The sequence below is a fragment of the Babylonia areolata genome, chromosome 3 (genome assembly GCF_041734735.1).
Source record: "Babylonia areolata isolate BAREFJ2019XMU chromosome 3, ASM4173473v1, whole genome shotgun sequence".
Lineage (NCBI taxonomy): Eukaryota > Metazoa > Mollusca > Gastropoda > Neogastropoda > Buccinidae > Babylonia > Babylonia areolata.
In genome coordinates this window covers 31,079,021-31,090,310 of record NC_134878.1, presented here as the reverse complement: position 1 = coordinate 31,090,310, position 11,290 = coordinate 31,079,021, and the positions used below count along the sequence as shown (strand labels likewise).

Below are 11,290 nucleotides of genomic sequence, written 5' to 3'. Positions count from 1 at the left end.
CACCAAATTTGGCATAAAAATAGGAAAAATTCAGTTCTTTCCAGTCATTTTGTTTAATACAATACTGCACCTCTGGGATGGGCACAAAAAAAAAGAAGAAAAAAAGAAGCCTAATTATATGCAAACTGCATTTACTGTTATATTTATATTTTTGTATTCTCTAAACTTGGCACTTTGATCTGATATTCTGACCCAACAACAAGAGCAGTCATTATTATCATTTTTTGTTCAAACAGGAACTTCTTTTGCTAAGGATGGAAGTTTTATTTATTTTGCAAACGTTTTGGTGTAGACAGTATAGAAGGGAAATTACTCTTTAATTAGTGCTAGGGGAGTTAATTTACTTTAAACTGATCTTTCTCATCTTAAACATTACATTTTGAAATTATACTCAATACATAAAGTGAGTCTTGAAGGCCTTGCCTCTCTTGTTTTTTTGTTTTTGTTTTTTTTTTTGTTTTGTTTCAGTTTTCTTTGTTTGCTGGTGGAAATTTGGCCGAACGCACACGTGTACTCAAGAGACAACAAAAAAAAAGGAGATAACAAAGTAGGAACGAAACGAAGCAACCAAACTTACCCAAACACAGACAACATAAGATAATAATTTACTTTGGAACATTATTTGGTGGATACATCTACAACTGGATGATTAAAATCTTGTTCCGTCAGACTGTCCATGTTTCTAAAATAACAACAAAACAGATAACACAAACAAAACAAAAAAACACACAAAAAAACGAGTATTCAAAGACATCATCATCAAGAACAAAAACAGCAAATGAAAACATCCAAATCAACACATTGTTCGTTTAAGAATTTTTGCCGGGATTTACGCTATTCTTTTTTTATCTTTTTTTTTTTTCAAAAATCAAAAACAGATCAACTTTATTCGATGAACATAATTTATGTCAGAAGGTACCATGGTTTGGACATTCATTATATATATATATATATATATATATATATATATATATATATATATATATATATATATAATCCCTCATGTCAGAATCCGCAATGAATCAACTATCATATCCTGGTTTCCTCCTACCCCACCCCCCATTCCAGTTTCTATCAATTTCAATAAGTAGCCTACACTGGCTACAGTATAACAAATTTGTCGAAAATTATTATGGGAATAACATATCATACTGTATATCGGCTAAAAAAACAACAACAAAAAAAACCCATAAAATAGTGTGCTACAAAAGACAGTGGAATTACAAATAGGGATGCTACAAGTTTAACCGCGGAAGACATTCCCAAAGACTGATATAATAATAAAATGAAAAATATTAATAATGCATTCCTTCTATACAGCGCTTGCCAACTCTGTGCACAGTATACTGAACATAACTATTTTTTTTGAAAAATAAATAGAATAAGATAAAATAAAATAAAAATATAGCATACAATCCCTTCCGGTCACTTCACTCGGAGTTCATGAACAGAACCGTGGTAAACAGACCGAAGGCGACGTCCTCTCTTGGGAATTCTCACTGCAGACTGGATGGCTGTCATGGATGTGTGTCTTACCTGACACCTATAAAACTTATCAATGTAGCCCGTATAAGTGCATAGATCCATCTCGTAATCAAGGGAATAATTATTCCTGACAAACTCCATTTCAAACGTTTCTAAATTGGACGCCACAGTGTGTGTGTGTGTGTGTGTGTGTGTGTGTGTGTGTGTGTGTGTGTGTGCGTGCGTGCGTGTGTGTGTGTGTGTGTGTGTGTGTGTGTGTGTGTTTAGGGTTGGGCCTGGGTGTGAGACTACAAAACTCGTGCAAGGTACGAGTGCTTTATGTACCTTTGTGTGAGTGTGTGACTGTGTGTTGCTCAGACATAAATTCGGCAAACAAGAAGAAGGGATTATTATTTCTTGATGAAAGAAATGTGTGATGGATGCCGTCACAAATTACATTAGTTGAGATCAATAAGCTAACAAAGCAAAGCAAGAAGTTTATGTTATGTCATGTGCCCCCTGGGGACACTGAAACATTGTATATATGAACATCTTTTACACACACCATAAAAATAACAAGAGTAATGTCAAAAAATAAATACACACAAAAAGCCTACACGGACAAACAAACATTGATTTTCAACATAAAAAAAATCAGCAAATGGAATGGACAAAAGTAAATAAATATTAATAAAAGAGGGGTGACTGGTGACTGGTGAAATGTCGGGAGGGAAAGAAGGGGGGCGGGGCGAGCGGAGAGTGTGGGTTGAAAGGTCAGAGAATGACGTAGGATAAAGAGTTAGGCAATGTGCGAACAGAGGCGTCCCATGGAGATTTAACAGCGTGAAGTGTTGCAGGACACTGGCTGTGACTGCAGCGATATGGCGTAATACAAGTATATCACGATTCTCACAACTTTTCCGTTTTACGAGGGAACGGCTGTAAGGCAAAAAGAAACAACAAAAACAAACAAACAAACAAATAAAAAACACAACCGCAACAACAAAATCACAAAGGAATAGCACCACGAAATCAAATGAAAGAGCATATGTTGGGATTTACTCGGGTGATGACAACCAGAAGAACAGTCTAAAAGGGTGTGAAAAATGAATTGTTGGATCAAGATCCGGGAAGTTGAAAAACTTCATTTCATTTGAAAAATAAACTTATGAACAGTTTCGGGTATGCTCACATTTCTTAGCAGACTGTATGATTTGTTACCAAAACAACACTTTATTCACAGAGATCTGTAACTGTTCTCGTGGGAAACATCTGTTGGTGGACAAAATGTCATTCTTTGGTCTGCTTTGCAGTGTATTGCTATGAAAAACCTTTCTCCCGGGAGATGATTTATGTGTTTGAAATTTAAGTCCTTCACAATGTTCTTCGATTCGGAAGATAGCGTTCTGAAAAACTCCTATTGTAGACACTGACTGTTTTGTTGATTTTTTTTCCTTTGCGTAAAAGGTATGGCAAAGAAAATGGTCATTTTGTGAGATCATCTACAGTTAATCACTATGGAGTGATGTAGCTGCTTCCTGCACCTTCAGACTATAATTGTATAATTTTTTTTTTATTTGGAATCAGGGTGAACCTTTTAAGAGGGGAGAAATGCACAATAATAATTTCAGTCCAATGAAAAATTTTGTTTCTGTGTATACTTCTTTTTACTTCCTTCCTTTCTTTTTTTATTTATTTATCTATTCATTTATTTATTTATTCATTTGTATCTCATTTTATTTTATTCTGGTGCTGTCGCCTACATCACAACACATACGTGTATATATATATATATATATATATATATATATATATATATATATATATATATATATATATGTATAAAATTTCTGGCATTATTTGTTGTGTGTTTGGATTCGATTTGGAAGGAGGTTGGAGGGTGTGGGGGGCGGGGGGGGGGGGGGAGGAGGTTATGGGAGAGAGGTCGGGATGGCTTGATGAATATCAGTTTGATATTACTTGCATAACTACGGAAACGTATTGTCGTAACATGCTTCATCCCTGTATAGACCTGACTGGACCACCTATTTCTCCATGTTTTGGTTAGTTCAATCAAACACACCGGTGGGGATGAAAGTTTATATATATATATATATATATATATATATATATATATATATATATATATATATAAATGTAAAATATTTCGGATACCATGCTGCTTGACTTGATTTTAAATATTTCGAAGCAAGAATGCACTCGAATAGAATTGTAATCTGATTAAATCGGAATTAAACTTAAAGAAAAATACCGCTATATAACAAAAGAAATGCAAAATGTTCTACTTGTTAACGATAGTGCGACAGACAGCATAATGGCCAGTACAGAGCAGTGTCACACCTTCCTTTCACTTGTCTTTGAAGGATATCGAATGCTTTTATTTCATGTTTTTATGCATACATGTTACGTTCATTATGCATCAGAGTATAAAATATTTGTATAACATGTATCCAGTGAGCGTAAGCAATGCAGTGGGCAAAGAATTCAGCATTGAGTATCGCCGTTAAGCAATACATTTTAGCACGAGCAGAACGTTTTGTTGAAAACACACACACACACACACACAAACACACACACACACACACACACACACACGCACGCACGCACGCACGCACGCACAAACACACACACACACACACACACACACACACAACTACAAGGAGAGAGAGAGAGAGATGATGATGATGATGATGCGTGTCAGCTTCGTAACACCACATGCGTATCAATTTTGTGCAAGACAGTTATCAGTCTTTATTACAATGTTTAATTAAAATGTGTGGCATGCTGTTTTGGATTTCTTTTCTCTCTCTCTCTTTCTCTTTTTTTTTTTCTTTTTATTAAACTTACAGTGACATCTGGTGATGAAGCTCGCGCTTGCATACGTGTGTGTGTGTGTGTGTGTGTGTGTGTGTGTGTGTGTGTGTGTGTGTGTGTGTGTGTGTGTGTGTGTGTGTGTGTGTGTGTGTGTGTGGTCACGCGCGTAATTTTTTCTTCTGTAGGGCTAATGCATGGGTGTGGTCCAGTTTCCCTTCATGTTAATAATTTCCACGTTACGTTTACATAATCATCTCTTACATTTTACACAATCATCTCTTTTATTGCATGATACATAAAGTGGCCGTGGTTTATTGCTGTCATCTTTGCAGTCAACCTAAAAGGTTTTGACCCTCCAGTTCAACTTTGCCATATTTGTGCGTGCGTCGGACTTTGGGTCGAGAGACAGTGTTGTGAGTGACGAGCTTTTGTAGTGATGTTGTTTCTAAGTGGATTAATAAAGACGTACTGCAATGCCAATAATCTTACTAAGCACAACCCCACCTGACTATCTACTTTATAGTCACTCTCTCTGCTCATCTGTCCTATCTATATCCACCTATCTCCCCCTTCGATTTTATCTGTAAATAGGGCTTTGTCTGTCTGTCTGTCTGTCCGTCAGTCTCTATTGAACGACTGGTCTATCGATCTGTCAATCAAAAATGAAAAAGAAAGGAGAGAGAAACGCGATGAAGCGACGTGGAAAACGGCATGGTTCAAAATTTTCCAATGACTGACATCAATTTCTGGGAAAATGTTGAAACCGGATTCTTTGTTTAATAATTTTTTTGTGATATATGTCGATCCCCACGCTCCCCTTTTATGTTACCTTTTCCCCTTAGTAGACAAAATCCAGATGCCGACTTATGGATCAGTTAGACATCTGTGATTTGAGGTAATTAAGACTCGTGTGTAAAACGAAAATAAGCATAATTTATTTGTTATTTAATAATGGACACCTGTTGAGCGCTTTCCTCCCTTAAAAGCAGCTCAAAGCGCTTTAAAATAAGCAATTAAACACACACACACACACACACACACACACACACACACACAAACTTACAAAAGGAAGAAAAAATAATCATTTAACGCACAAAAGCATAATGAACAGATTCAAAGACTACGCCTATTGCACAAAAATCATGATCATATTTCATTTTCGTTTTAATCGTAACATTAATAATTTTTAAAAATGTCCGAAACTTGCTGTCAGCTGCATAATCGTAAGTCTGCTCCTGTCTGGGTACCATATCTTTATCGATTTATAATCAATTCTTGTAGTTTTGCAACTTTTATTGTTGTTGTTGTTTGTTTTTGGGGGGTTGGGGATTTTGGGGGGCTGGGGGGTGGTTTTTTGTTGTTGTTGTTGTTTTTCGTGTTTTTTGTTGTTGTATTTTGTAGTCTTAACATTATTGGCGATTGAGAAATTCAGAGACGAAAATTAAGCGTCAAGATTCTGTTGTGTTCAATCGTGAACTGGACGCGAGAAAAAGTATGCCCACGTGATGTTAAGCTAATGTTCAAATGCTCAACTTTTGAAACATATTTGGACATGAAATGTTATCCTACTTTTGTATGGATAAAAAAAAAGGGGGGGGGGTGGGGGGGGGGGGGCTCAAGAAACAGAAAAAAAATACGCTCGCTGAATATGATTTTGGTTTTTATTTGCTTTAAAAATGTGTATTACAATAATCATCAAATTTATTCCTAAAAAAATATTACCATAGCAATTGACACAGGGTGGTGATGCTGCTAAAATGGAAGAAGAACAACAACAACTTCAACAACACCAAAACAGCATTAACACCAATAACAACAACAATAACAATCATCAATCCCTGCGCTCTAGATCGAGAATCTAACTCCGGAAAAAAATGTTTCTCTCGTGAAACACTCACACAATAACTTTCTGTTTGAAAGAAGCGTCCCTTTCACAAATCAAAGCCACAGTCCCATTGCTGCGGCAAGTAGGTCGTGACACTTCCTGCACCTTTTGGGCTCAATAACTCAAGGCTGAGGAGGAAGGGGAAAGTGTGGGAGTAAATGGTGGGGTGAAAGGTTCGGCGGCCGTTGGACTGTTGACACACACATATAATTACATATCGAAGCTTCCAGAAAAACAAATTACCTCCCTCTTAATCGCAAAGGGGAAAAAAAGACAACAGGAAAACAGAAACAAAAACAATATCAGAAAAAAAATAATAAAAAATAAAAAAATAAATAAAATAAAAAAAACCAACCGCAGACATCTGCCGCAAAAGAAGTATAGAAACAGGACAGAAAGAAAAAAAAAAGAGAACAGAAAGACAGGAACGAAGACACTAAGAAATAAATAAAGAAAAGAAACAGAACAGAAAGACCCCAAGAAAGAAAGTAGAAAGAAAGGGAAAAGAAAGAAAGAAAGAATATACAAAATAACATGAAAATGCAGTAAAGAAAAATGTACTGAAACAAAATGATGCAAAGAAAGAAAGGAAAAAAAACCAGAAAAGCAATGTCAATGGAAAGCATTCGTTGCAGGAGAGAAGCAAAGAAACTATGATTCAAAAACAGACAGAACGATATGAAGAAAGAAAGAAAGTGAACGAAGGACAATGGAAAACACTGAGTTACTGAGGTGCCGGTGAGGGGCAAAGGAAGCTACAGAACTTTATAGTTTCAAAGATGTGTCGAAATTTGCGGACTGATCTACTTCAGATTCACCAGGTCTGCTGTCTCAAAACAAAAACATATAAAGCAGATGACCGACAATCGCATAAAGCCAACGCAATATTCAGGACTGGAAGAAAAGTAAGAGAAAGAGAGGAGAGAGAGAAGAGAGAGACAGAGACAGAGACACATAGAGACAGAGACAGAGAGAGAGACTGAGAGAGAGGATGAATGAATGAATGGTTTATTCATATATATATACAGGCCATAGCCTCATGATGGGGTATTTGAACAGCAACAAAAGACAATAACATAACTTGCTGATAAATAAACAATGAAAACAAGACTATGACACAGAGAGAGAGAGAGAGAGAGAGAGAGAGAGAGAGAGAGAACAGATGAATGGTTGGTCGGTTATTTTATTTAAAGCCTGTCCACAAAAGGTGGCGATTTTTTATTTGATGGATAAATCAAAATATAAAATATAACAAAATTATATTTGCCAAAATACTTTCTAAAATAAGAAAAAAAATTTTTTTAAGATTAACAGAGACAAAGAGATGACAAGAAAACAAATGTGCGCGCATGCACACACACACACACACACACACACACAAAGTGTTTAGTGAAAGTGTTTACTTTGCGTTTATTAGAAGTGTGTGTGTGTGTGTGTGTGTGTGTGTGTGTGTGTGTGTGTGTGTGTGTGTGTGTGTGTGTGTGTCATTTTGTTGTTATTGTGATTTAGCATAGCAAAATTTTAACAATGTGAAATGAAGAATAAGAGAATCAGAGTACTCTCTTTAGGAGTGAAAAAAAACATGACAAAAACAGTATGAAATAGAATGGATCTGTGTGTGTGTGTGTGTGTGTGTGTGTGTGTGTGTGTGTGTGTGTGTGTGCACGCATGCATTTAATGATAGTTTTTTCTCTCATTATTACTTTTATTATCTTAAAAAAACAGTATGAAATAGAATGGATCTGTGTGTGTGTGTGTGTGTGTGTGTGTGTGTGTGTGTGTGTGTGTGTGTGTGTGTGCACGCATACATTTAATGATAGGTTTTTTTCTCTCTTTATTACTTTTATTATCTTACCATCTTCATTTTTTTCTTTCTCTTTTGTCTTTACAATTTTAGTAAGTCGGTGCCATTCTCATTCATAAAATGGCATATCAATTGTTTAAATCCAAAAGTATACACCTGACGCGCTCTGAAAATAAGAAAATGTATTATACAATTGCAAACACATACTACACACAAATTGCAAAACAGATCAATGTACATGTACATACATAATCATCTTTTTTTTAAAACCATTTTATTCAACAATGGCGGAAAAATAACAACATACAACAACACATACATACACGGCCAGTCAGGATGTGTGCATGGTCGTAATGATTGTGAAGAGGGACTGGGGAATGAGTGCACTTCCTTTTTACATAATCATCATTATTTCCAGCATTCTATAGTCATTGCACTAGGCATGCTTAAACTAAATAAACGTATTTCCTATTTATTGTCCGGTGCGTTCCGTGTACGGACTAACATGCTCGCACGCACTTGCATGCACGCGACATATGTACACAACGAATGCGCTCACAAATACACTGACTGGAGAGACAACTTAGCAGACAGCGCGAGAAATTAGAGAAGTGTGTGTGTGTGTGTGTGTGTGTGTGTGTGTGTGTGTGTGTGTGTGTGTGTGTGTGTGTGTGTGTGTGTGTGTGTGCATGCGTGCGCGTGTGCGTGTGTTGTAGACTTGTACGCATGCACATTACTAACATGTACCTGGAATTTTAAACCCTGCTGTTACTTACTGAAAGTTTGTTTGTTTTTTAATATGCTTTGATACAACAGTTACTAACATCTAGACATCTCGGTCAATGAAAATGAGAAGACGCAGAACTCATGATCACTGACATAATATTTGTCTATGAACACAAAATTGAAATCGTCATTGTTTTTAATTCAGGTTTCTAGTTGTTTGGGTAAGAATGAGCGCCAGCATCAGTGGTTAATCAGTTTATAAGTTTAAAAACCATTCATTCCCCATCTTGCGAACGTACGCACCCACTGTGATTCTCTCTCTCTCTCTCTCTCTCTCTCTCTCTTTCTCTCTCTCTCCACAGCACAACATCCCCACGCAACACCACTACCAACACAAACTTACTTCGAAGCGCTCGTCCCTCTGAATCGGGCGTTCCCCTGTCGTTGGGGTCTCCGTTGTCGGAGTGGATCTCGGAGTTGGTATCCCCTCCCACGGAGCTGATGCTGGAGGGCCGCTCCTCCTTCACGGAGGGCGACAGGCTCTTCCTCGACCCGCCCTCCCCGTCCCTGTCCTGGTGGTCGGCGGAGGAGAAGGTGGAGGTGGACGACACGTCTTCCGACTTGCTCTTCTTGGCCGGTGTGAAGGCGGAATGGTAAGGCTCTACACCCTCGTGAGGACCCAGGTGACGGAAGGCGCCACTGTTGGGTCCCAGCAGACCCAGCCCACGATCCAGGTTGGGTCGGACGAAGGGGGGCAGGGGGGCGTAGAGGGGGGAGGGGAAAGGCTCCCCGGGCCGGTAGACGAACCCGGCGCTGCTAAACGGGGGTGGAGGGGCCGGGGGCAGGTCCTTGTCCAGGCTCTGTCCGGCCGAGAAGGGGTGAGGGGGCGCGGGGAGCCGGGGGGCTTCACGACCTTCCGCCGCCGTGGACGCCAGCACCATGAGGGCCGGCGACGACAAGGGGTTGGGGACAAAGGGGGAGTTCTCCATTCCTCCCACCCCGCCTGGAGCTGTCGGAGGGAAGAAGGGCTTAGGCCAAAAGTTGAAACGATACATGGCTAAGTGCGTCAAGTCAATACTCATTGCTGTTTCCACAAAATACAAACAGCTTGCCAGTCAGAACATAACAACAACGAGGAATTTTTGTATTCCCCTCTCCCAGCCAGCACTGAAAGAACCTTTCACGTTTTGTAAAACTAAGTTGATTGTAGCAATATCATGAACACGAAAATTAAACAGAATATTGCAGAAACTTTCACTGAGTTAATCACTTCACTAACAGCAAAATCAAATCATCACAAACTGGAACTCAAAAACACAACGTACTTTCATATCACCAACAGACAGGCAACTGAATGAAAGCACGGGCCCAGCAGACGACAAATCGGGTGCATCAGAGCTCACAAAGTTTCACACAGCCAAGAAAACCGTGCGCAATTTGTTGTCCTCGTTTGGAAACCGAGTAATTTGTTTTCGTCGCCAGAAAATTGCTGTCCATTCCCTGTTTGTCACTCCACAAAAACCACAAAGCGAAGAGACGGGAAGAGAGCGAGAGCAATGTGTGTGTGTGTGCGTCTGTGTGTGTGTGTCTGTGTGACACGGGCGTCGATACAACCTGCCCCCACGAGGAGAGCGAGAGACAGAGAAACGAAGAGTGCAGCGGCAAGCAGACGACACTGAGAGCAAAAGCGGACTGGAGTGACGGGCCTTGGTTTGTGTGTCGTCTGCAACCAGGGCCAGATGGAGAACTGGAAGCACGGCGCCCGCCCCGTTGACAGCCACCCCCCACTTGGGACAACAACTTACCCCAGTGCGCTGCCAGCACCTCTTCAACACCTTTTCTTCGCTCAACACACCGCCGCCAACTTTGAGTGACAGGCGACCAAACCCCTTCAATGACCACCCATAAATGGAAACCACCCGGTGACGCAGCGCCCTGCCGCCGCGCGAAGCTTGCTCCCCCCCTACACAACTTCGCTTCTGACTGACTGACTGACTGCCAGCGGTGAGAGAGAGAAAGAGAGAGAGAGAGAGAGCGGGAGGGAGGGAGGTACCGCAATAAAACTTTACACCGCCTTGCTCGCCCTAGCAGAGTAAGAAAAATAATAGGTGAAGACATCGCTGCAATCACTGGCACAAACCAGAACAGATTTCCCGTGCTAAACTTTACCAGAAGAGGAGTGGATGGACCACGATTCTGTGTTCGGGAGGGGGGGCTTTTTTCCCCCCCTTTTCTTTCTTTCCAATCCACGCCCCATCACTGCTGACAGAAAACCCGACAGCAGTTCGGAGCAGACGGTTCCATCCATTCCTCTTGTCAAACGGTGACAACAACGATAAAGAATCGAAAATGCTTCAAGGTTTAGACAGGCCGAATATCGATGGCGGTCAAACACAAAGTTTCATAGAAATTAAAGCCTGGATGGCAACGAAGTTGGATGGATATAAAATGCGATACTTACTTGCTACTTCCAACTTTGCGGATAACCCGGCCTCGGAGTGACCTCGGGATTCCCTTGTTCCCTCAGAACGAGGCTTCTGCGAAAACATCTTTCAGCCTCTCGTCACCCAGCCCGC

The 11,290-nt window shown here is 39.9% G+C and overlaps 1 protein-coding gene across 1 annotated transcript in view; it reads right to left on the bottom strand.

The window, feature by feature from the left end:
- LOC143280545 (E3 ubiquitin-protein ligase Rnf220-like) overlaps window positions 1-10,501 on the bottom strand; it is a 78,662-nt gene extending 68,161 nt beyond the window's left edge. The window contains exon 1 of the mRNA XM_076585235.1: window positions 9,118-10,501. Within this exon, the coding sequence (XP_076441350.1) occupies window positions 9,118-9,796 (679 nt within the window). The 5' untranslated portion in view covers window positions 9,797-10,501. The remainder of the gene's footprint in view (window positions 1-9,117) is intronic.
- Window positions 10,502-11,290: the final 789 nt, after the last annotated feature.